At 40.7% G+C, this 27,421-nt stretch overlaps 2 protein-coding genes across 2 annotated transcripts in view; both read left to right on the top strand.

Annotated features, from left to right (window-relative positions):
• Positions 1 to 314: 314 nt before the first annotated feature.
• LOC128441889 (mucin-2-like) overlaps positions 315 to 27,421 on the top strand; it is a gene marked incomplete at its 5' end in the record, with an annotated part of 29,805 nt that continues 2,698 nt past the window's right edge. Inside the window, 16 exons of the mRNA XM_053424010.1 lie at positions 315 to 372; positions 1,621 to 1,677; positions 3,107 to 3,133; positions 3,278 to 3,482; positions 3,568 to 3,624; positions 4,002 to 4,167; positions 4,264 to 4,388; positions 4,484 to 4,607; positions 4,699 to 4,881; positions 5,358 to 5,474; positions 5,559 to 5,584; positions 6,184 to 6,471; positions 6,640 to 6,914; positions 6,994 to 7,292; positions 7,410 to 8,738; positions 26,157 to 27,168. Of these exons, the coding sequence (XP_053279985.1) occupies positions 315 to 372; positions 1,621 to 1,677; positions 3,107 to 3,133; positions 3,278 to 3,482; positions 3,568 to 3,624; positions 4,002 to 4,167; positions 4,264 to 4,388; positions 4,484 to 4,607; positions 4,699 to 4,881; positions 5,358 to 5,474; positions 5,559 to 5,584; positions 6,184 to 6,471; positions 6,640 to 6,914; positions 6,994 to 7,292; positions 7,410 to 8,738; positions 26,157 to 27,168 (4,348 nt within the window). The remainder of the gene's footprint in view (positions 373 to 1,620; positions 1,678 to 3,106; positions 3,134 to 3,277; positions 3,483 to 3,567; positions 3,625 to 4,001; positions 4,168 to 4,263; positions 4,389 to 4,483; positions 4,608 to 4,698; positions 4,882 to 5,357; positions 5,475 to 5,558; positions 5,585 to 6,183; positions 6,472 to 6,639; positions 6,915 to 6,993; positions 7,293 to 7,409; positions 8,739 to 26,156; positions 27,169 to 27,421) is intronic.
• LOC128442702 (chitinase-3-like protein 2) lies at positions 18,254 to 23,971 on the top strand. The gene is made up of 12 exons (XM_053425268.1): positions 18,254 to 18,278; positions 20,185 to 20,211; positions 20,354 to 20,558; positions 20,645 to 20,701; positions 21,064 to 21,229; positions 21,332 to 21,456; positions 21,552 to 21,675; positions 21,785 to 21,967; positions 22,454 to 22,570; positions 22,681 to 22,813; positions 22,948 to 23,302; positions 23,773 to 23,971. Exons 1-12 carry the CDS (start codon positions 18,254 to 18,256, stop codon positions 23,969 to 23,971), a joined length of 1,716 nt encoding a protein of 571 aa, XP_053281243.1.

Genomic DNA, 27,421 nt, shown 5'->3' with positions numbered 1-27,421 from the left:
AAACAGTACTGTATATATTTCCAGTAGCTGTATTTCATTCCAAACCGTAGTGTTTGTTAATCCTCAGTTCTGGAAAAAAATGTAACATTGAGGAATAACAACAAGATGATAGGTAGGTGTTTCTAACCCAGTTGGGTGTGTGTGCCATTGTGTGTTTATATAATTGTTTCTGGACCTGCCTTGTATGATGATACTTCTAAGATGCAAATTATAGTTTCTTTTGTTATCCAAGCTAACCTTGCTGGTTTAGTTTTACACTGTGTAATTAGACATGCATTTTATGACGATGATGCTGTTGCTCCTGTCCACTTATTCTTGCCTTTTTCCGTTCACATATTGTGGGTCTGTGTTTAACAGTTCTTGTACTTTTACGTGTCAAACGTCTGTGTTGATTTCAGGAGGTTAACAACTCAGGGTGAAAACTGAGTATGATCTTTTCATTATGATATATTTGCCGCCTGAGGGACATAATATGGATTTGTTGATTCTCAAAATATTTACAAAGACTGACCATGTCTCTGGTTTCAGTTATTCAGTTATTCAGTTATTATCCATTAAAGCTTCAGTGTGAAGATTAACTAAAAGAAAAAAACAGCTCGAATGCTGTTGAATTATTTTTTATTTTTTTGATGATCAATGATCAACCCATTTTTAATTGTACTAAATGCTCCCCCGTCACCTGACGTCAGGTAATTAATCCGTCTTTGTCCACATTTCCATATGGGTTTAATTACTTTTGACATGGCATTTATGCATTATCCACACCCAATGTAACTACCACACCCTAGGCGCTGTCTACCCATTTAACAGCCAGAAAGTCATCAGTCCTCCATCAGTCACGGTCGGAGACAGTAGATGCTTCTTTCACCATTACCTTTGTAAGTATCCCTTTTGCTTTGATGTTATTGTACTACATTACTACAAATTTAACCGTTGCTGTACTATACCGGCTCTCTAACCAACTCACGCACTGAGATTGTGTGATTATGATCAAAATGATTTGATATTATAGATTGCATTCTGTTTAGCTCAGATCAAACCTGGTTGTTTACGATAAGATTCTTTGGGATAAAACAAAATAAAATAAAAAAGATCTGATATTTAGGCAAGAGCTTTCGTGGATGGATCCTGAGTGAGCGATGTTTACTTTCCACTTCCTATGATTTCAATATTTGAGCTGTATCGTTACATTTTTCTCTAAATTCTGAACACCTTTTTTTTTTAACTTAAATTATGTTAAAGTTTTGATTGTGTACTGTTATAATACAAAATGTTTTATTCTTAAAAAAAATTCCAGATGCTGATTCATGCTCTGATTTGTTGAATCCAATTACCAGAAGAAAAGGTAAATGAAAAGAATCGTATAATTTCGGTTATGACGTTGTAAAGGTACAAACAGAAGCTTGTGTTTCACTGACAGTTTTCCCCCTCTACTTTTAAGCTAGCATGGGTTCAGGGGTTAATTAAACAATGCTGAATAAGATCAATTTTCGAGATGAACTCTTCAGCTGTGCAGCATTTTTGCACAACATAAATGAATTGCCCAAGCTTGTGGTATATGAAGTGAGCTGTATGACTAGCTGGTTATTGTTGGGTTAACTATATCCAAACTTGAACAAGCTACACTCACCACCCATGTTATCACCAGGTCACTACATCTCAAGTCTGTGTCCTGTGGTGTTTGACTCTGAGTCACCAAAGAAGAGTCCAAGTCAAATCATAGTCAAGTCCCCTTTACCTGAGTCAATTTAAACACAAGGACCCACAACCTCATATTCTACCTGTGGATTGGTTTCAGATTTCCACAGAGCCACGTTTAGTCACTTTCTATTAATCTATATGGCGTGTATTAAAAGGTTTTACACATATATATATATATATATGTATTACATTACATTACCTTGTTCATGTGATGGCGTGTGTATGCATATTAGTGAAAATATTTTATCAGCTGTGGTGTAAACATGACACTGATGGAAATGCTAATATTCAAACCTTTTCAGCTGTGTGGCATCTGTCATCGTGCACCAACACTATAAACACACCCGGAAATCATGGTGCTGTTGAACCAGATATGGTTGCACCTTATCTTTGTGTGGGGCAGAGCACATCCATGCTAACTAGCTGATAGCAGCCATGCAGGTATTGTGAGTGCAGTCCTGGCATGACTTTTAAAAAACTAATTTACGAGCAAAAGCCTGACACTGAGGCTTCGACACTGACAGGACCACCGACTGGATCCATTCTACCCGTCTACACGGAACATTGGCTGAATCTTTTCGTTTTAGTTGACTCTTAAGAACATTGGGTACATTTACTCCATTGTGTTGGTGGTTTTGTGTTCATGGGCCAATTTCACTGGGTTGGCAACATGTTGAGCTCTTGATGATTGGGGAGGAGTTGTGGCAAATGGAGCCATTGGTCTGAGATTGTTGTGCAACAGTGACACCTAATGGCAGTGGATACTGAACTCATTACCTCAAAGACGGGTGACATATTTCTGAGAAGAATTCAAAGCTTTTTCAGCAGCCCACCCTCACAGCTGAACTCATCCTGTGTGTATATCTAAAAATGACACAATACTATGCAAATCAGCATAAATAGCATTATTAGAATAAAAAGCTAAAGCATTAAGGTCTTGGTTATAATGCAGTTCAAAAAATGAAAATATTTATAAAAATATAATTAGTACAATTGAACTAGTACTGAACTAGAATTAAGTGAAAATGCTGAAAATAAATGAAATAGATTTTGAGTGCTCACTGTGAAGATTTGTATTAATACCATGTTTTTATTTCATAATACTGTTTATAAAAATATATACTTTCTTTCCATAGAGTGAAATCATGTGCAACATCATTCTGACAGCAGGTAAGACTCACTAACCAAGTTAAACACACTCTTTAATATTTCCCTCAACCAGTTTAAAAAAAAAAAAAAATGTTACTTTAAGTGACAAAAAGAAAAGGTTAAACCTTTGGAATCACCAGATTTTTTTGAGGAAATTTCTAAATGTGGTCATAAGGTTCAAATTACATGTTTTAGATGAACTGATCATCTAACTTTGATAGTTAACCTCATAATGATCGACTCTTTATCTTTGAAGGTCTCTGCCTGGTCATCGCCAGCTTGGGTAAGTGGCACTTATTAATCAAAACAGATCCTCCAGCTAATAAATAAGGTTCCTAAGTGAACAATTGATGTGAGTTTTGTATAAAATGGCGCTTTTTGAAAACCAATTCATTCTAATTGAAACTTTTCTTTATCCATGTCTCAGGCTCTTCCGAAAGGCTGGTGTGTTACTTTAACAGCTTGGCCGAAGATAGAGCAGACGCCGGGAAGTTCACGATTGAGGATATCGATCCGAACAAATGTACCCATCTGATCTACGCCTTCTCTGACATCAATGATTTCAATGAGCTGGTCCCCACTAAAACAGCAGAGATATTTCGTTATCAAGTGTTTAATGAGCTCAAAACCAGGTTTGAACTTTAGCTTGTTCATATTTTCTAAATCATGTCAAACTTCTTATTTCTTCATAATTACTTAAATATTATGCTCTCACAGAAATCCTTCACTCAAAACCCTGTTGGCTGTTGGTGGTCCAACCTTTAACAAAGAAAAGTAAGTTATACTTCTATAAATACATACATACAAACAAAAATTTCACATTTTGGCATTTTTATGAGTCCAGAAACAAGCGTAAGCAGCAATAAAGTATGTTGATATTTGTAATGCTATGTCCATTCATGTTCTTTTTTGTGAACTGCACATCCTGCATAATACATGGTTTATAAATTAAGCAGCACATATGGTTTGTGCCAAACCACTGCGGGGAATGCAAACTTTGAGCAATGATCATTTAATGAGCTTTTATATTTTTATATGATTCTTACTTGTGTGTCCTGCTCCTTTATTATTGTATTGTAGCCCACCAAAGATGTTAATACTCCATACTATAATTTGGTGGATATTAAGAGCCCTGTGTTAAATATTTTCAGATTCACTACGATGGTGTCAACCACACAAAAGAGAACAACATTCATCCAGTCTGCTGTTTCACTACTGAGAGTATTTCAGTTTGATGGGTTAAACCTGGACTGGATGTACCCTGTGGGAGCAGGAGGCAACCCAGACAACAAGCAGAAATTTACACTGCTATGCAAGGTCAGACCCTTTCCTCTGGAACTCAAATAAATATGCCATAGGATCTATTTTTATATAGATATTGACTGAACTTTGTTTTTTGTTGTTGTTGAGTAGGAGCTCAATGCTGCCTTTGAGACTGAAGGGAAGAAACATAACCGTGACCGATTAATCCTCACAGCAAGTGTCTCTGCTGAGAGAGAGGTTATTGATGCCAGTTATGAAGTCAAAAACATTACCAAGTAAAGTAATCTTTTATTTCATAAATATTTACATTACACACATGATCACATGCTAAAGCACTTTGGTCAACATGATTTCCTCTGCATTCTAACAGGGACCTGGACTTCCTCAATGTGCTGACGTATGACTTTCATGGCCCCTGGGAAAATGTCACAGGACATCACAGCCCCTTATTCAGGGGATCCCACGATACTGGAGAAAAAATCTACTATAATACTGTAAATAACATTATTCATACATAGATTGTCTGAAACCCTATCTATGGACAGATGCACTCTCATATTTATTGTTCCCCCTTACACACTTTAGGACTCTGCCATGCAGTATTGGGTGGACAAGGGAGCACCTGCACAATTGCTAAATTTGGGACTAGCTGCATATGGGCGAGCTTTTTCCCTCTCCTCTGCATCCAGTGATGTTGGAGCTCCAGCCAATGGCACTGGTGAAGAAGGCTGTTACACTGGTGAAGAAGGATTCTGGGCCTATTATGAGGTATTATTATATTACTATGAGCTGTGAATGAAAGTAATTTATATTATAAGTGTTTATTGTACAATAAAGGTGGAATCAGGGCAAGCATGAACCAACCTTTACACACAGCGGGGTTACAGCTACACAAGTTGAAAGTGTTTCAAATAATCCTTGTAATAATAGAAATTGAGGAAAACCAGTTTCCGTTGTCTGTGGACACGTAACGTTGGATACAACCCGTTACCGTAAAACACAAAGAACGAAGTTCTGGAAATATTCATCTAATTTAATTCCAGCTATGGATTGCACTTTACTATGAACCAAGATTAGAGTAGGAGCATTAGCGGCCTTACTCAGTTAGTTCCGTCCGTTGTCCAGTGATTCCAAAACCAGGCCAATAACGTGAGGTTAAATTTTGCGCCATCTTTGGTCTGAACGCACCATAAAGGTCTGAACTATATTTCTATCTATATGTGAAATGTGATGCTTCTTTTCAGACTTGCCTTTATACTGAAGGGGAGCTGGTCCAAAGGATTGCTGATCAGAAAGTTCCATATGCCATCACAGAAAACCAGTGGGTTGGATTTGATGACACACGCAGCATTAGTACAAAGGTAACCATCTGTTAAATTTAGTTATAACAATGCAAGAGACTCATGACTCTGTTTGAACGTATTCTGTGTTTTGTTAACATGCAGAAATATTTTCCTATTCATCCTCTCAGGTCAGTTACTTAAAATCAAAAAACTTTGGAGGAGCCTTTGTTTGGTCTCTGGACCTGGATGACTTCAGCGGAAAATTCTGTAACCAGAGCAATAGTCCCTTCATCAGCCACCTGAATTCTCTCCTGGTTCAAAGTAAGAAATTCTAAAAAGTGTGTGTAGTGAGGTAGTGATTTATATTTTTTTTATATTTAATTAACAAGTTTTATCAGCTTTTATTAACTTGAGGTTTTCTCGAAGTAAACTTGTTTGGTGTTTCTGTTTGGAAAGTAATTACGCTCAGTAATACAAATGTATGAGCTTTAAAAGTTATGAAAAGAATCATAAAATCAATCCTCAATTTATCTGGTAACCAGTGAAGGGACAAGAGGATTGGCTTGAGAGGGAATCCAAGGTTTGTTTTTTCAAAATACGAACAGCAGCATTTTGAACATGCTCCAAACAAAGTTATTAAGGTTTGGCTAAGGCAGCAATTCCCAAACTTAAGAGGCCCGCGGCCAGATTTGAAAACTGAAAAAATTTGTGCGGCCAACCCACCCATGTATGAACTGATGACCAAGAAGCTTTCAGAGCCATTAACCCAATGTTCCTGTTTTTTTAGGTTCCTCAACCTCCACTACCACAGCCTCAACTACAATGACAACAACTCCTGTTACCACAGCTCCATCTACAATGATAACAACTCCTGTTACCACAGCTCCATCTACAATGACAACAAATCCTGTTACCACAGCCTCAACTACAATGACAACAACTACTCCCACTACCACCACAACTACTCCATCTACCACGAACACAACTCCAACAACTACTCCAGCTACGACAACAACTCCAACTACCACAATTCCAACTACTACAACCACAGCTCCTGTCACTACAACTCCCACAAGCACTACCACCACAACTACTCCAACTACAACTACCACAACTACAACAACCAGTACTCCCACTACAACAACAACAACTCCTACTACCACCACAACTACTCCAACTACCACTACAACAGCTCCTGCAACCACAACTTCACCCACAGTGACAAAATCTCCTGTTACCACAGCTCCACCTACAATGACAACAACTTCTGCTACCACAGCCTCAACTACAATGACAACAACTACTCCCACTACCACCACAACAACTCCAACTACTACAACCACAGCTCCTGCCACCACAACTCCCACAAGCACTACCACCACAACTACTCCAACTACCAAAACTCCAACTACCACAACTCCAAGTACTACAACCACAACTCCCATTACCACTACCACCACAACTACTCCAACTACAACTACCACAACCCCAACTACTACAACCACCACTCCCAAAACCGCTACTACCACAACTACTACAACCACAACTCCTGATACCACAACTTCATCCACAGTGACAACAACTTCTGTTACCACAGCTCCACCTACAATGACAACAACTCCTGCTACCACAGCCTCAACTACAATGACAACAACTCCTGCTACCACAACCTCAACTACAATGACAACTACTCCCACTACCACCACAAATACTCCATCTACCACGAACACAATTCCAACAACTACTCCAGCTACGACAACAACTCCAACTACCACAACTCCAACTACTTCAACCACAGCTCCTGCCACCACAACTCCCACATCCACTACCACCACAACTACTCCAACAACAACTACCACAACCCCAACTACTACAACCACAACTCCCACTACCAAAACAACAACTCCTGCTACCACAACTTCGCCTACAGTGACAACAACTCCTGCTACCACAACTTCGCCTACAGTGACAACAACTCCTGCTACTACAGCTCTACCTTCAATAACAACTTCTCCGACTACCACGACCGCAACTCCCACTACCACCACAACTACTCCATCTACCACGACCACAACTCCAACAACTACTGCTGCGACGACAACAACAACTCCAACTACCACAACCACAACTTCCACAACCACTACCACCACAACTACTCCAACTACAACTACCACAACTCCAACTAGTACAACCACAACTCCCACTACCACAACAACAACTCCTACTACCACAACTCCCACAACAACTACTCCTACTACCACAATTCCCACAACCACTACCACCACAAGTACTCCAACAACAACTACCACAACTCCAACTACTCCAACCACCACTCCCATAACCGCTACCACCACAACTACTCCAACTACTACAACCACAACTCCCACTACCACAACAACTCCTACTACCACAAATACTCCAACTCCAACTCCCACTACCACAACAACAACTTCTACTACCACAAACCCCACAACCACTACATCTTCTCCAACTACTATAACCTCAACACCCACAACCACTACCTCCACAACTACTCCAACTACAACTACCACAACTCCAACTAGTACAACCACAACTCCCACTACCACAACAACAACTCCAACTACCACAACCACAACTTCCACAACCACTACCACCACAACTACTCCAACTACAACTACCACAACTCCAACTAGTACAACCACAACTCCCACTACCACAACAACAACTCCTACTACCACAACTCCCACAACAACTACTCCTACTACCACAATTCCCACAACCACTACCACCACAAGTACTCCAACAACAACTACCACAACTCCAACTACTCCAACCACCACTCCCATAACCGCTACCACCACAACTACTCCAACTACTACAACCACAACTCCCACTACCACAACAACTCCTACTACCACAAATACTCCAACTCCAACTCCCACTACCACAACAACAACTTCTACTACCACAAACCCCACAACCACTACATCTTCTCCAACTACTATAACCTCAACACCCACAACCACTACCTCCACAACTACTCCAACTACAACTACCACAACTCCAACTAGTACAACCACAACTCCCACTACCACAACAACAACTCCTACTACCACAACTCCCACAACAACTAATCCAACTACCACTACCACAACAACTCCTACTACCACAACTCCCACAACCACTACCACCACAAATACTCCAACTCCCACTACCACAACAACAACTCCTACTACCACAACCCCCACAACCACTACCACCACATCTTCTCCAACTACTATAACCACAACTCCCACAACCACTACCACCACATCTACTCCAACTACCACTACCACAACTCCAACTACCACTACTACTACTATCACAACTCCTACTAATATAATTAAGGGTAAAGGTGTCTGTAATGGAGCGACATCAGGGCTGTTTCCCAATCCCTCAGACAAAGGTTCTTTTTACAACTGTGGTTTTGATGGAGCGCACCTCCAATACTGTACAGCTGGATTGGTATTCAAGAAAAACCTCCAGAGATGCGACTATCCCTAAAGAGTTGCAGGTTATATTTTAATATTTATTCTAGTACAATTTGATCATTCAGGGGAGTTCATTCAGTTGTTTGTTTTCAGCATCCACATAATTTGAAAACACGATTTATAATATATCATTAACATTATAGATGAAACTACAAACATTAACAGATTTATTTCCATAATCCCCCCCTCACCAATCAAATGTCCTCTGATCCATGTATGTTTAATAGACATTATTTATTTGTAAATATTTACATGTCATACAAACAACTGTATGTTTGTTTTCAGTCTCCTTTCCTTAATCATTTATCTAACTTAATTTGCTTCATTATATGGTTGATGCATACACGCTGTTGTGTATCTAACCCTTTTGCATGGATCTTTTTGGTCTTTATTTAGCCCTTAACTGATCGAGTTGTCTTACATGGTGACACAATGGTGTATAAAATAATTACATATTGTGAGCTTAACTTTGTTAATTTGAATCAATATTACTAAATAAAGAATTCAATCATGAGTAACAAATGACAGTTTGTCACATTTAGTTCAGTTTTGTTTGAAGTTTGTTATTGGTTGGTTGTTTTTTGTCTGTCAGATTCTTATGAGATAAAAGGGACCGTTGTAAAGAAGACTTTCACTCAATTAAATTAAACTATTCCCATAACACAATCTCTCTCTTTCTTATCTCATCTTTTGCTTGTTTTATAACAGATTTATCACATGATGAATGTGTCACTGACATGAAAAATCACAATGTGAAGTGTATCCTTTTATTTATTCAAGTAAAGTCTTGTTTTGTGGCATATATATTGAAGAAACCTGAGCTTAAACCTAAATTCTTCATTGTATTCTACTGAACACTCAGCTTTCTTGTAAAGCAGAACTGATGACAGACAGAAAATATCCCTGCCTAATCTCATCAGACAGGGAGTTCCAGAGCCTCGGAGCCCTGACGGAGAATGCCCTTGAGTAGCGGGCTCTGACCTAGGGACAGCCAACGGGGTCAGGTTGGCCAACCTCAGGTCACGACCTGGGTTGTGGGGAGTAAATAGCTGCGAAATGTATGTGGGGGCTAGCCCATGTTGAGCTTTAAAAGTTATGGAAGGAATCTTAAAATCAATCCTCAATTTAACTGGTAACCAGTGAAGGGACAAGAGGATTGGCTTGATAGGGAATCCAAGGCGGTTTTTTGTCAAAATACGAGAAGCAGCATTTTGAGCATGCTCCAAACAAGGCAGCCATTCCTAAACTTAAGAAGACCGCGGCCCAATTTGAAAACTGAAAAAATTTGTGCGGCCACCCACACCTTTAATCACAACTATATGATCCAAACACAGGACTAAAATCATCGTATTATACATTTTATCGCAAAAATAATTGCATATGAACGCAGACATATGCAGTGCAAATCCAATAACCTCCACATTTAAGCTTAACGATGTGCAAAGCAACAGATGTAAACAAATTCCATTAAATGCAAATAGGGTATTGTTCAAAATATATTTTTACTGTTTGTATAACAGAGCACGACAAGGATATCCGGGAGAAAAAAACAAATTAAAGGCATATCCAAATATACGTAATAATAATAATAATACATTTTATTTATAAGGCGCCTTTCAGGATACTCAAGGTCGCCGTACAACAGTGAACAATACAGTTAATTAAAAATTTTAAAATGCACAAAGCAGAGCAGCAGCAGAACAACAGCTTCAGCAGACAGGAACATTAAAAGTTATATGCCTGCCTAAACAGGTGGGTTTGAGAGGCGGTGGTCTAGTGGCAGAAAATTGGACTATGGGCAGAGAAGGTCTCTGGTTCGTCTCTGGTTCGACTCCACGGAGAGACAACAAAAGACGAACCTGGATTGATCTGTCCAAAAATATGGCGACGCCTGCGAGCTAGTTCTGGCAGGCAACTCGAGCTGCGCTGCGCCAATCACGTGACATACATCATGTGATATACCTCAATCTCCACAACCATCTATAATACACACCCACCTTATCAGGTGGTCTATTTAACCAGAGAGACATTTCCCATCAACCCCTCTTGCTCGCACTGCTGCTGCAGTATGGCTACCTGTTGCTACAGTCCCTCCACCACCCCAGCATCCACCTGTAGGCCCAGCATCCACCTGTAGGCTCCAACGGGGGGTTACAAGTATTTGCTCATCACTCCCATCATTCCTGTGTAATCATATGGGGGAGTGATTAAGTTGGAGCCTAGACGCCAAACACTAAATCTGTTGTAATAAATATATTACATGATCAAACGTGAGTTGTCTGACAGAAATCCAAGAGTCTCCCTACCCTGTCTAGTGCCCCTGAGCAAGGCACCTTACTCCCCCAACATCTGCTCCCCGAGCGCCTGTACGTGGCTGCTCACTGCTCTGTGTGTACTGCACAAGATGGGTCAAAAGCAGAGATTAAATTTCCCTACCTGCATGAGTGTGCCTTTGCATGACTGTGCATGTGTTTGGGATGAATAAATGCATCTTAATCTTAATCTTAATTTAATGCAAGATTTAAAAAGAGTGAGTGAATTTGGGTCAATGTTCCTGATGTGGGGAGGGAGTTCCAGAGGTGAGGAGCAGAGTGGCTGAAGGCTCTAGGTCCCATGGTGGACAGATGGACTCGGGGGACGGTCAGGCTGATGGAGGAAGCAGACCTGAGCGACCGGGTAGGGGCATTGATATGAAGGAGGGCCGAAAGGTATGGAGGAGCGAGGTTATGGATGGCCTTAAATGTATGGAGGAGGATTTTATAGTCAATGCGGTGTTTAATAGGAAGCCAGTGAAGTTGATGTAGAACGGGGGTGATGTGACTGATGGATGGTGTTCTAGTGACGATACGGGCAGCAGCATTCTGTACCAGTTGAAGTTTATGGAGGAGTTTGTGTGGGAGACCAAAGAGAAGGGAATTGCAGTAATCCAGGCGGGAAGTGACAAGGGAGTGAACCAGGATTGGGGCGGTGTTGGGAGTGAGTGAGGGGCGGAGTCGGTTGATATTGCGGATGTGGAAGTAGGCAGACCGGATAGTGTTGTTGATGTGGGTATGGAATGATAGGGTGCTGTCGAGGACGACACCCAAGCTCTTAACCTGGGGAGAGGGGGAAACCAAGGTGTTGTCTATGGTGAGGGTGAAACTGGGCTGTTTGGTGAGGGTGTGTTTGGAGCCAATGAGGACTGCCTCCGTTTTTTCACTGTTTAATTTCAGGAAATTAAAGGCGTAAGGCGTTTCAGCCCCCCAGCGCACAGCACACACAGGCTTGGGGGTTGTCCTCTGGGCCAGCGACAGGTCCTCACTTGAGTCCTTTCTGTGAGTCCTCTTTTTAGTTGTGAATGATTCAGTTGGACTTTCTGATTCCCCTGCGTCATTAGCAGCTTTCCTCTGCTCCCTCTTGCTCGACCCAGCACACAACAAAGTTCTCCCTCACCTATGATTCCCCCGCTGAGGATGCGTTCAAGTGTAAACGTGACGGTCGGCAAATACAACGACACCTGCTACGTAGGTCAAATAAAATAAGATCAATGTGGAATTTAAATCATGTCTTTGTTTCACTACCTTTGATGATAACTTTTTTTTAAATCAATCATAAATGTTTGGTGATATTAAACGCTTACTTACAAATCTGAAACTTTTTTATCTATTTACGTTCTGATGACCTACAGGGCTTTGCATATTAATCCAGGAAGGAAAAACAAAGGCATGTGGTAGCTTTTCTCAGTCAGGGAGAGATAGAACCAATTTGAACATTTGGAAGGAGCAGAATATAATGATTTAATTAATATTTGTTTTGAGGTTCAGATGAATGGAAATTAAAGTAGTAAGTAAGGTGCCAGGGGACCAAGGAAGGATATGGGTGTGCCTGCTAGCTGGTTGGAAACAAAGATTATAATTTCTGTTTTGTTTTAATTTAACTGAAGGAAGTTATGTGACATCCATTGTCACATAACTGGAGCTGTCTTTGGTCTTGTAATTTTGAACATAGTAGCCTCAAAACTAGAATATTTCCTTGTGCAAATACCTGGTATTGGATTGAGCCGCAGTATAGCTAGCCAGAGGTGGTGCCAGGGGCCTCAGCCGTGGCAGGTAGCGGTGCAAACTGTTCTGAAAGTCACGATCCTGGCATCTGATCTGTGAGATCTAGCGCTTTACTACAGTGATCGTGTTTGTAAACTAGAATATTACTTACTTACTTAAACATAGAACATGCAGGCTTCTACGCCGGGTTTACATCTGACACTGAAGCCCCCCGAAGCCCTGCGGAGTACCATTCTCGCGCGGGCAGTTGCGGGGCTGTTTACACCAAACGCTAATTTCTCAGCACCGGTCACCCCGCGATGCTGCTTTCTCTGCTGGTTGTTGTATGCTCTGTTCAAAATAGGGTTTCGGAGGTAAATGATGATGCTCTTCATTTTTTAAAGCATGTTTTGAAGTCTAATACTTTAAACCGATTGGTCCCTGATCACACTGATTCATCTGCTGCTACCTGGTCCTGTACATATATTCCTTATTCATCTTCCGCACAATTTATTAACATTGAGGAATAACAACATAATAGGTAGGTCTTTCTAACCCAGATGGGTGTGTGTGCCATTGTGTGTTTATATAATTGTTTTCTGGACATGCCTTGTGTGATGATACATCTTATATGTAAATTAGTATTTCTTTTGTTATCCAAGCTAACATTTAGTGTAGGTGTGTTCTTAATGGTTTAGTTTTACCCCGTCTAATAAGACATGCCATTATGATGATGATGCTGCTACACGACAACTCAAAAATACTGCCTCCAAATGTTTTCAGCATTCTGTATTTGTACATTTCAATAAAAAACACATATTCATTCCATTTATAGAGAACATATTTCATTTCCAATCAAATTCAGTGGCCCAGAAGTGACATGTTTGGTCCATGTTGTTTTCATTGTTGCAAATTAGCTATATATTGAAGATAATATATGGAGACAGTCTTACCCTGAGTCAGACTCAGGTCTTGTTGAACAAAGGTTCCACATTTCATATGTAGCATATTTTGACGTCTAACACTTTAAATCGATTGGTCCCTGATCACACTGATTCATCTATTGCTACCTGGTCCTGTACATATATTCATCATTCACCTTAGCTGTACATAATACCTCAATGCACTACGATCACTTTAAGCAGTCAGTATTTATCCATGTTCCTAGTTTTTACAGTCATTATCCTTTTGACCGTCCTTTCAGTCATATTCACTACACTTACTTCTTGTTTTAACTCATCTTGACATGCTCTGTTTGTCTTAGAATTGCCCACCGGGGACAAAAGGTTGATTTGAATTGAAAATAATTGAACATGGCCGGATACATAGAATTTCAGAGACAGGTTGGTGCCAGGAGGCCAAGACACCATGACAAGATAATCTGTATCCATAGGTCGTTGTGATATAACTTGTGTCTCAAACAACTTTTCACTTCACCACTGGTCTTTTTAAATATTCTCTGGCATCTTTCACATCTATTTGCTTGGTGTGAGCCAATGAAAACACAAACTAACGTGTCGTCTTATGCAAAGCACTTCACCGGTGTTGGATATGTCCTATATAAATAAACTTGCTTTGTGTGAGCAAATGAAAACACAAACTAACATGTACAAGGATTCAAGTCTTTAGTTCATTACACAGTGTTTTAGTTCACTCTATACAAAAAACCAGTGTTGTATATATTATGTTTGGATGCATATATTTATGTTTGTTAATCCTCAGCTCCGCACAATTTATTAACATGGAGGAATAACAACAAGATAATAGGTAGGCGTTTCTAACCCAGTTGGGTGTGTGTGCCATTGTGTGTTTATATAATTGTTTTCTGGACATGTCTTGTGTGATGATACATCCTATATGTAAATTAGTATTTCTTTTGTTATCCAAGCAACCTTTAGTGTGGGTGTGTTCTTACTGACTGAGTTTTACCCTGTGTAATTAGACATGCCTTTTATGATGATGATGCTGCCACACGACAACTCAAAAATACTTCTTCTAAATGTTTTCAGCATTCTGTATTTGTATATTTCAATAAACAACACATATTCATCTCATTTATAGAGAATGAGATGATGATGCTGCTGTTGTTCATCTCCACTTATCCTTGCCTTGTTCCGTTCATATATTGTGGGTGTATGGTTAACAGTTGTTGTACTTTTACGTACATTGCATCAGTGTTAATTTCGTTGACGAAGACTATGACGAAATATATTCGTTAACGACCTTTTTTCCATGACGAAGACGAGACGAAGACGTAACGAAAACGAATCTTTGAAAATAAAAACTATGACGAAATCTATTTTAATTTTCGTTGACGAGACGAGACGAGACGAAAATGTTGGTGGTTGACTAAGTCACAATAATTTTTAAAACATCATCGTATCAGGCCGTCATGAAGTATCAGGAGCGGGCGAGTGAGTGTGTCTGTGTGTGTCTGTGTATGTGTGTGTGTGCGCCCCAGATAGCGCTCCGGTCCGTAGCTCCGCCCCCCGCCTCGCGCACTCGCTCAGAGAGACACAGTGAAAGCAGAGCGCGTTCTCGTGGAGCAGCCTCACAGTGACCGACTGCTTCTTAACTATGGAAACAGTGAAAACCAGAGTTTCTATGGTCTCAGCTGCTCAGAGATCAGCGCTTCAGCTTCTTCATCAGAGCAGAAGCTGCAGTTGGTTTGTACAGAGCTGAAGTTGCTGTGTCCGGCTCCAGTCTGACCTGCTCTCCCTTTTTGTTTTCACATTTAAAATTAAATATATATGTTTAAGCTATTAGGCTGCAGCTATATGTTTTTATAGAAAAGGAGTTTAATGTGGCTATTAAATGTGACTAAAACTAGACTAAAATGGAATTAGTTTTCGTCGACTAAAACTAGACTAAAATGTAATTTGTTTTCGTCGACTAAAACTAGACTAAAACTAAGAAGGATTAAAATGACTAAAAGGTGACTAAAACTAATATGCATTTTCGTCAAAAGACTAAGACTAAGACTAAATCAAAAATAGCTGCCAAAATTAACACTGCATTGCATCATATTGTGTAGACATCTCAAACTTCTGTGTGGATTTCAGGAGGTTAACAACGGTGGGGGGCTGGAATCCTCAGTTCTTGACAATTTTTTAACATTGAGGAATAACAACAAGATGATAGGTAGGTGTTTCTAACCCAGTTGGGTGTGTGTGCCATCGTGTGTTTATATAATTGTTTCTGGACATGCCTTGTATGATGATACTTCTAAGATGTAAATCATAGTTTCTTTTGTTATCCAAGCTAACCTTACTGGTTTAGTTTTACACTGTGTAATTAGACATGCATTTTATGACGATGATGCTGTTGCTCCTGTCCACTTATTCTTGCCTTTTTCCGTTCATATATTGTGGGTCTGTGTTTAACAGTTCTTGTACTTTTACGTGTCAAACATGTGTGTTGATTTCAGGAGGTTAACAACTCGGGGTGAAAACTCAGTAAGATCTTTTCAAGATTATGTTTTAGTCGCCTGAGGGACATGAGATGCATTTGTTGATTCTCAAACCATTTAAACAGATTGACCATGTCTCTGGTTTCAGTTAGTCATTTATGTCACACATCCCTCCTCTTATAATTATTATATAATTATATAATTATATCTTTAGTGTCAAAATGAACTAAAAGAAAAAAAACATTAAAAAAATGATCAGCATCCTGAGGAATTTTTGTAGACGTTTTAAAATGTAGTAAATGTTCCCCCGTCACCTGACGTCAGATAATTAAACTGTCTTTAGTCAACATCTCCATCAGGGTATAATTATTTGCACAATGCATCAATGAACTATATCCACACCCAATGTAACTACCACACCCTAGAAGCTATATATCCAATCTAACAGCCAGAAAATCATCAGTCCTCCATCAGTCACCGTGGAGACCGTAGATGCTTCTTTCAAGTATTTACCTTTGTAAGTATCCCATCTGCTTTGATTTCATTGTACCACATTACATCAGATTTAACCGCTGCTGTACTATACCGGCTCTCTAACTAACTCACGCGCTGAGATTGTGTGATTATGAATATAAATATTGTTATTGAGCTTTATTATATTGTATTGTTCTTTTAGATAATGTTTTCATTCTGTTTAGCTCAGATCAAACCTGGTTGTTTACGGTAAGATTATTTGTGATTAAACATGAAATAAAATTTGAAAGTAGGATATTTAGGTAAGAGCTTTCTTCACCATGCAGAGCTGCCATCCAGGGAGATGCTATTTTACAATGCACCAGTTGGTTCACAATGCACCACTTCCACTGAGCTATGGGACACTAATAGACCATATAGCCAACACCAGTGCATACATTCTAAGGCTATTGGCAACACGCATCAGAGGTCGCAATGGTGGATCCAGTACAGCGGATTCTATATCTTGCAGGCTGATCGTAGTGGTAATGGTGGATCCTGTGTCGCGTTGGCATCATATAATGGTGGTGGACCACGACTGAGGTCGGCGGCTGATGAGGTATCCTTATAAGCGGCAGTGGACAATGACTGTGGACCATAGTGGCATCCGATCTGGATGGTGGATCATGATCTGGCTGGCTGCTGAACATAGACTATGATTGCAGCAGGACTGCTTGACATATAGTATTGAAGTTATCCTTTGAAATGTTTACATTCATCAATGCTGCTAAAACCTTTAATCTTGATGATGTTTTCCTACACCTGACATCTATTGACCTTCTGTCCGTCCTGGGAGAGGGATCCCTCACATGTGGCTCTCTCTGAGGTTTCTACGTATTTTTACCCTGTTAAAAGGTTTTTTAGTAGTTTTTCCTTACTCTACCATGTTAAAGCCCTATGAGACTAATTGTGATTTGTGAATATGGGCTATACAAATATAATTTGTTGAGCTCTTGAAGATGGGTGGAGTTATGGCAATTGGAGCTTTTGGTCAGAGATTGTGGTGCAAGAGTGACACCTAGAGGCAGTGGATGCTGAACTCATAACCTTCAAGAAGCGTTAACTATTTCTGATATGAATTCAAAGCTTTTTCGGAGGCCAACCTTCACAGCTGAACTCATCTTGTGTGTTTGACAAAAAAATGACAAAATACTAAGCAAATCCGCATAAATAGCATTTTTAGACTTAAAAGCTAAAACATTAAGGTTATAATGCAGTTCAAAAATGGAAATATTAAAAAATATATATAATTAGTGTAATTGAACTAGTTCTGAACCTCATGAAGTGAAAATGCTGGAATTTAATGAAAAACTATGTTTGTGCTCGAAGTGAAGTCTTATATTTCTTAATAATGTTTATAAAAATATATTCTTTATTTCTTTTCTCTCTCCATATAGTGACAACATGTGCAACATAGTTCTGACAGCAGGTAAGGCTCACTAACCAAGTAAAACACTCCCTTAATTATTCCACTCAACCAGATCTTACTGTTTTTCACAATTGTTAACACACGTTTTTCAAAACAATAATGGCTTTCTCAAAACTGCACACAGAAAACTGAAAACCTCACACACAAAATGCTAAACCTGACACTCCCTTTGCAAGATGACTCTTTGCTATCAAATCTCTTACCTGTTCACAAAGTGGAACTCTTGTTTTCATTTGGTACACACAGCCATATTTTCAAATGACACACACATACCATTCATTGAGTACACACAACTAAGCATTTGCTTGCACACTACCACGCATTTACAGCACACTGCAGTGCAAAATTGAAAACACAATCATCAAAATGGAACACACCATATGAATGACATGACTCTGGAGAATGAGCCATTTCTCCTTTTGTAAAATGTCTCAGTGTAGGCCTACTTTTTTCATAATAAAACATAAATTACAGTTTTTCACAATTGTTAACACACTTTTTTCAAAACAATAACGGCTTTCTCAAACCTGCACACAGAAAACTAAAAGCCTCACACACAAATGCTGACAAGCCTCCTCCATGGCCTGGAGAAGTGGGACCCGGTCCTGTGGGTTCCGTTCATACACCTTCCACCTCCAAGCTGAAAATAATTCCTCAATAGGATTCAGGAAAGGAGAATAAGGTGGAAGGTATAGAACAGAAAAATATTGGTGGTCCTGGAACCACTCACGCACTTGAGCAGCCCGGTGGAAGCTCACATTGTCCCAGATGACAACGTGATCGATTTGTGTGGGTCATCTATCTGGCCAGGTGGTACCAGCCGGTCATGCAGGCCATCCAGGAAGACGAGGAGACGGGCAGCGTTATAGGCCCCTAGGTGGGCATGACGGTGCAAGATCCCATGGTGATTCATTGCAGCACACATTGTGATGTTCCCACCACGCTGGCAGGGGACCTCCTCAATGGCCCGTGGTAAAGAGCCTCCTCTTCACTACGTTGAATCCCACCTCATCAATAAAGATGTACTGGTACAACTCATGAGCTATGTCATGCTCCTGGATCCGCTGACACAGACAGCATGAGAATGCAAGTTACAGTATGGACACAGAGAGGTCAACACAGTGGGCTACAGTGAGACACTGTAGAAAAGGAACAATATTGGATTACAGGTACAATACATTCATGAGTCAGTGCTGAATGTATGGTACTTACAAGCACAAACTCTCACTGTAACTCCTTCATGCCTGTGTCCCGTTCGAATGGGACCCTGTACACTTGTTTCATCCGCATGGCAGTCCTATGAAGAATACGCTCCAATGTAGAGAAGCTGACGGTCTGGACGTTTGTAAATGTAGCATGGTCAGCCAGGATCCTAGTTTTTATTTGTCTGAGTGTGATAGAGTTGTTCTCACAAACCATATCTACAATTTCAGTTTCCTGTTCGGCTGTGAAAATGCAGTGAAATTGCTCAACAGACCTGAATGTTTAGAGATTTGAGTATTTGTGTGTTGTAGGTTGATGCTTTGAGATTTTACTTGAGAAGTGTGTGCAACATCTGAACATTGTGTGTAGTGTTTTGACAACAATGTGATGTGTTATTGACATCAGAGTGTAAAGAATGAAAGTCAGAGTCTAATGCAGATAAGGGAGTGTGAAGTAGTGCCAAATTGGGTGGAGTGATTGGTACATGAAGTGAAGGTTGTGCAAATTGTGCCGAATTTTCGCTTTTTGTGTGTTAACAACTGAGAAAAACTGTAAAAGCTAATTTTTATACTTCAAGTGACAAAAAGAAAAGGTGAAACTTTTGGATCACATGAACAAGGTTCAAATTACATGTTGATTTAGATGAACTGACCAGTTAACTTTTCTAGTTAACCTCATAATGATCCACTCTTTATCTTTGAAGGTCTCTGCCTGGTCATCGCCAGCTTGGGTAAGTGGCACTTATTAATCATAACAGTTCCTCCAGCAAATAAATAAGGTTCCTAAGTCAACAATTGATGAGAGTTTGATAAAACTGCTGTCTTTGAAAACCATTTCATTTTAATTCAAACTTTTCTTTATCCATGTCTCAGGCTCTTCCGAAAGGCTGGTGTGTTACTTTAACAGCTTGGCCGAAGATAGAGCAGACGCCGGGAAGTTCACGATTGAGGATATCGATCCGAACAAATGTACCCATCTGATCTACGCCTTCTCTGACATCAATGATTTCAATGAGCTGGTCCCCACTAGAAGAGCAGACATATTTCGATATCAGTTGTTTAATGGGCTTAAAAACAGGTGAGAACTTTAGTATGTTCACATTTTTTGAAGCATGTTCAACTTTTTTTTTCTTCAATAATTGCTAAAATATTATGCTCCCACAGAAATCCTTCACTCAAAACCCTGTTGGCTGTTGGTGGCCCAACCTTTAATAAAGAAAAGTAAGTTATACTTCTATAGAAACATACGTACAAACATTCATACAAAAATATTCCAGAAACAAGTGTAAGCAGCACTAAAGTATGTTGGTATTTGTAATGCTTTGTCCATTCATGTGTTTTTCTTTGTGAACTGCACATCCAGCATAACACATGGTGTAAATGAAGCAGCACATGTGGTTTGTGCCAAACCACTGCGGCGAATGCAAACTGGGAGCAATGATCATATAATGAGCTTTTATATTTTTAGATGACTCTTACTTGTGTCCTTCTTTTTTATTATTTTATTGTAGCCTACTAAAGATGTTAATAACTCAAAACTACAATTAAGTGGATATTAAGAGCCCTGTGTTAAATGTTTTCAGATTCACTACGATGGTGTCAACAACACAAAACAGAACAACGTTCATTCAGTCTGCTGTCGCACTACTGAGAATATTTCAGTTTGATGGTTTAAACCTGGACTGGATGTACCCTGTGGGAGCAGGAGGTGACCAAGACAACAAGCAGAAATTTACACTGCTGTGCAAGGTCAGACCCTTTCCTCTGAAACTCAAAGAAATATGCCATAGGATCTGATTTTATAGGATGCTAGACTTGACTGAACTATGTTTTTTTGTTGTTGTTGAGTAGGACCTCAATGCTGCCTTTGAGACTGAAGGGAAGAAACATAACCGTGACCGATTAATCCTCACAGCAAGTGTCTCTGCTGAGAGAGAGGTTATTGATGCCAGTTATGAAGTCAAAAACATTACCAAGTAAACTAATCTTTTATTTCATAAATATTTACATTACACCCATGACTACATGTCAAAGCACTTTGGTCAACATGACTTCCTCTGCATTCTAACAGGGACCTGGACTTCCTCAATGTGCTGACGTTTGACTTTCACAGCTCCTGTGAAGATGTCACAGGACATCACAGTCCCTTATTCAGGGGATCCCACGATGTTGGAGACCAAATCTACTATAATACTGTAAATACCATGATTCATACAGAGATTGTCTGAACCCCTATCTATGAAAAGATGCACTCTCATCTTTATTGCCCCCCCCCCCCCCCCCCCCCACACACACACACTTTAGGACTCTGCCATGCAGTATTGGGTGGACAAGGGAGCACCTGCACAATTGCTAAATTTGGGACTAGCTGCATATGGGCGAGCTTTCTCCCTCTCCTCTGCATCCAGTGATGTTGGAGCTCCAGCCAGCGGTGCTGTTAAAGAAGGCTGCTACACTGGTGAAGAAGGATTCTGGGCCTATTATGAGGTATTATTATATGACTATGAGCTGTGAACGTGAGTAATTTATATTATAAGTGTTTATTGTACAATAAACGTGGGATCAGGCCAAGCATGAACCAACCTTTTCATACAGTGGGGTTACAGCTACACAAGTTGAAAGTGTTTCAAATAATCCTGGTGATGAACCTAGCATCAGAAATTGAGGACAAACCAGTTTCCGATGTCTGTGGATACTTAATTTTGGATACAACCCGTTACTGTAAAACCCGAAGAACGAGGTTCTGGAAATGTTCTTCTCATTTAATTCCAGCTATCGTTGGCACTTTACTATGAACCAAGATTAGAGTATGAGCATTAGCTGCCTTAATCAGTTACTTATGACCGTTGCCCAGTGATTCCAAAACCAGGCCAATAACGTGAGGTTCAATTTCGCGTCATCTTTGGTCTGAACGCACCATAAAGGTCTGAACTCTATTTCTATCTATATGTGAAATGTGATGCTTCTTTTCAGACTTGCCTTTATACTGAAGGGGCTACATTCCACTGGATTGCTGATCAGAAAGTTCCATATGCCATCACAGAAAACCAGTGGGTGGGATTTGATGATACAGTCAGCATTAGTGTAAAGGTAACCATCTGTTAAATTTAGTTATAACAATGAAAACGACTCAGAACTCAGTTTGTACGTACTCTGTGTTTTGTTAACATGCAGAAGTATTTTCTTCTTCATCCTCTCAGGTCAGTTACTTAAAAGCAAAGAAATTTGGAGGAGCCTTTGTTTGGTCTCTGGATCTGGATGACTTCAGCGGAAAGTTCTGTAACCAGAGCAAAAGTCCCTTAATCAGCCACCTGAATTCTCTCCTGGTTCAATGTAAGAAATTTTAAAAAAGTGTGTGTATTGAAGTAGTGATTTTTATTTTTGATTTAATTAACGATTATTATCAGCTTTTTTGACTTGATGTTTTTTCGTAGTAAATTTGTTTGCTGTTTCTGTTTCGTGCAAAGGTCCCTGTAATGGAGTGACAGGCGGGCTGGTCCCCAATCCCTCAGACAAAACTACTTATTACGACTGTTCAGGACCAGTGCTCCTAAAGTGTCCAGTGGGAGAGGAATTCAAGAAAAAAAACAGCACTTGTGAAACAACTCAAACTACCATAACCACAGCAATGACTCCCCATACCACAACTTCTCCCATTACCACAACAACAAATCCAACTCCCACCACAACAACTCCCACTACCACAACTCCTGCTACTACAAGTCGTGTTCGAGGTGCCTGTAATGGACAGACGACGGGGCTGTTCCCCAATCCCTCAGACAAAACTACTTATTATGACTGTTCAGGACCAGTGCTCCTAAAGTGTCCAGTGGGAAAGGAATTCAAGAAAAAAAACAGCAATTGCGAAACAACAACCACAGCAACTACTACTCCAACTACCACAACTCTAACGACCACAACAACTACACCAACTACCACTACCAAAACCCCAACTACCACTACCAAAAATCCAACTTCCACAACACCTACTCCAACTACCACTACCACATCCCCAACCACAATAACTACTCCAACTCCAACTACTCCAACTACCACAACCCCAACTACCTCTACAACAACCACAATAACAACTCCTAATACCACAACACCTACTTCAACTACCACTACCCCAACCACAATAACTACTCCAACAACCACTACCAGAACAACTAATCCAACTCCCACTACCACAACTCCTGCTACTACAAGTCGTGTTCAAGGTGCCTGTAATGGACAGACGACGGGGCTGTTCCCCAATCCCTCAGACAAAACTACTTATTACGACTGTTCAGGACCACTGCTCCTAAAGTGTCCAGTTGGAAAGGAATTCAAGAAAAAAACCAGCACTTGCGAAACAACTACCACAGCCACAGCAATGACTCCCACTACCACAACTTCCACGACAGCAACTCCGACTACCACAACTCCCACTACAACAACTCCCTCTACCACAATTCCAACTTCCACAATAACCACTCCAACTCCAACTAATCCAACTACTCCAACTATCACAATCCCAACCACAATAACTACTCCAACTACAACTACTCCAACTACCACAACTCTAACGACCACAACAACTACACCAACTACCACTACCACAACCCCAACTACCTCTACAACAACAACAACAACAACTCCAATTACCACAACCACTATAACTACTCCAACAACCACTACCACAACCCCAACTGCCACTACCACAACCCCAACTACAACTACAACAACTCCAACTCCAACCACCACAAAAACTACTCCAACTACCACTACCACAATTACTACTCCAACTACAACTACACCAACTACCATTACCCCAACCCCAATAACCACTACAACAACTCCAACGACCACAACAACTACTCCAACTACCACAACCCCAACTACCACAACTCCAACGACAAAATTTTTTACTCCAATTACCACTACCACAACCCCAACTACCACTACCACAACTCCAACTACCACAACACCTTTTCCAACTACTACAACCTCAATTACCACTATCACAACCCCAACAACCACTACAACTACTCCAACGACCACCACAACTACTCCAACTACTAGTACAACAACCACAACTACCACTACTAGAACTCCAACCACCACTACAACAACTCCAATTACCACAACAACTACTCCAACTACCACTACCACAACCACAACATCCAATCCAACAACTCCAATGACCAAAACAACTACTCCAACTACCACTACCACAACCCAAAGTACCACTAAAACAACTCCAACAACCACAAAAACTACTCCAACTACCACTACCACAATTACTACTCCAACTCCAACTACTCCAACTACCACTACCACAACCCTACCTACCACTACCACAACCCCAACAACCACTACAACTCCAACGACCACAACAACTACTCCAACTCCAACTACTCTGACTACCACAACCAGAACCCAAAGTACCACTAAAACAACTCCAACCACCACAAAAACTACTCCAACTACCACTACCACAATTACTACTCCAACTCCAACTACTCCAACTACCACTACCACAACCCTACCTACCACTACCACAACCCCAACAACCACTACAACTCCAACGACCACAACAACTACTCCAACTACCACTATCACAACCCCAACCACAATAACTACTCCAACTCCAACTACTCTGACTACCACTACCAGAACCACCACCACCACAACCCCAACCACAACAACTACTCCAACTACCACTACCGCAACACAAACTACCCCTACCCCAACCACAATAACGCCTCCAACTAAAACTACTCCACCTACCACTACAGCAACCCCAAATACCATTACAACAACTCCAACTACCACAACACCTACTCCAACTACCACTTCCCCAACCACAATAACTACTCCAACTCCAACTACTCTGACTACCACTACCAGAACCACCACCACCACAACCCCAACCACCACAACAACTACTCCTACTACCACTACCACAACCCAAACTACCACTACCCCAACCACAATAACGCCTCCAACTAAAACAACTCCAACTACCACTACCACAACCCCAAATACTATTACAACAACTCCAACTACCACAACACCGACTCCAACTACCACTACCCCAACCACAATAACTACTCCAACCACCAGAACACAAACTACCACTACAACAACTCCAACTCCAACTACCATAATAACTACTCCAACTACCACTTCCCCAACCACAATAAATACTCCAACTACAACTACTTCAACTACCACTACCACAACCCCAACTACAACAACCCCAACCACCACTACAACAACTCCAACCACCACAACAACTACTCCAACTACCACTTTCAAAATCCCAACCACAATAACTAATCCATTTACAACTATTCCAACTACCACTACCATAACCCCAAAAACCACTCCAACTACTCCAACTACCACTATCACAACCCCCACCACAATAAATACTCCAACTCCAACTACTCTGACTACCACTACCACAACTCCAACTAGCACTACAACAACTCCAATTACCACAACACCTACCCCAACTACTACACTAACTATTCCAACTACAACTACTTCAACTACCACTACCACAACCCCAACTACCAGTACCATAACCCCAACAACCACTGCAACAACTTCGACCACCACAACAACTACTCCAACTACCTCTACCCCAACCACAAGAACTACTCCAACTACAACTACTCCAACTAACACTACCACAAGCCCAACTACCACAACCCCAACAACCACTGCAACAACTCCATCCACCAAAACACCTACTCCAACTACCACTACCCCAACCAAAATAACGACTCCAACTACCACTACACCAACTCCAACTACCACAACACCTACTCCAACTACCACAACACCTACTCTAACTATCACTACCACAACCCCAACCATAATAACTACTCCAACTCCAACTATTCCAACTACCACAACCCCAACTACCACCACAACAACTCAAACTACCACAACACCTACTCCAACTACCACTACCACAACCCCAACCACAATAACTAAAACTATTCCAACTACCACAACCCCAACAACCACTACAACAACTCCAACAACCACAACACCTACTCCAACTACCACTACCACAACCCCAACTACCACTACAACAACATCAACCACCACAACACCTACTCCAACTACCACTACCACAACCCCAACTACCACAACAACAACACCAACCACCACTACAACTACTCCAACTACCACTACCACAACACTAACAACCACTACAACAACTCCAACGACCACAACAGCTAATCCAACTACAAGTACCACAACCCCAACCCCAACTACCACTACAATACCACCAACCACCACTACAACTACTCCAACTACCACAACAGCTACTCCAACTACAAGTACCACAACCCCAACTACCACCACAACAACTACTCCAACTACCACTACCACAACCCCAACCACAATAACTACTCCAACCACAATAACTACTCCAACTACAAGTACTCCAACTACCACTATCACAACCCCAACTACCACTACAACAACTCCAACTACCACAACACCTACTCCAACTACCACTACACCAACCACAATAACTACTCCAACTGCCACAACCCCAACTACCATTACAACAACTCCAACTACCAATACCACAACCTCAACTACCACTACAACAACTCCAACGACCACAACAGCTACTCCAACTACAAGTACCACAACCCCAACTACCACGACAACAACTACTCCAACTACCACTACCACAACCCCAACCACAATAACTACTCCAACAACAATAACTACTCCAACTACAAGTACTCCAACTACCACTATCACAACCCCAACTACCACTACAACAACTCCAACTACCACAACACCTACTCCAACTACCCCAACCAAAATAACTACTCCAACTGCCACAACCCCAACTACCATTACAACAACTCCAACTACCACTACCACAACCTCAACTACCACTACAAAAACTCCAACCACCAC

Source organism: Pleuronectes platessa, chromosome 6 (assembly GCF_947347685.1).
Source record: "Pleuronectes platessa chromosome 6, fPlePla1.1, whole genome shotgun sequence".
Lineage (NCBI taxonomy): Eukaryota > Metazoa > Chordata > Actinopteri > Pleuronectiformes > Pleuronectidae > Pleuronectes > Pleuronectes platessa.
Note: the sequence above shows the minus strand (reverse complement) of the source record. Positions and strands in the feature narration are given on the sequence as shown.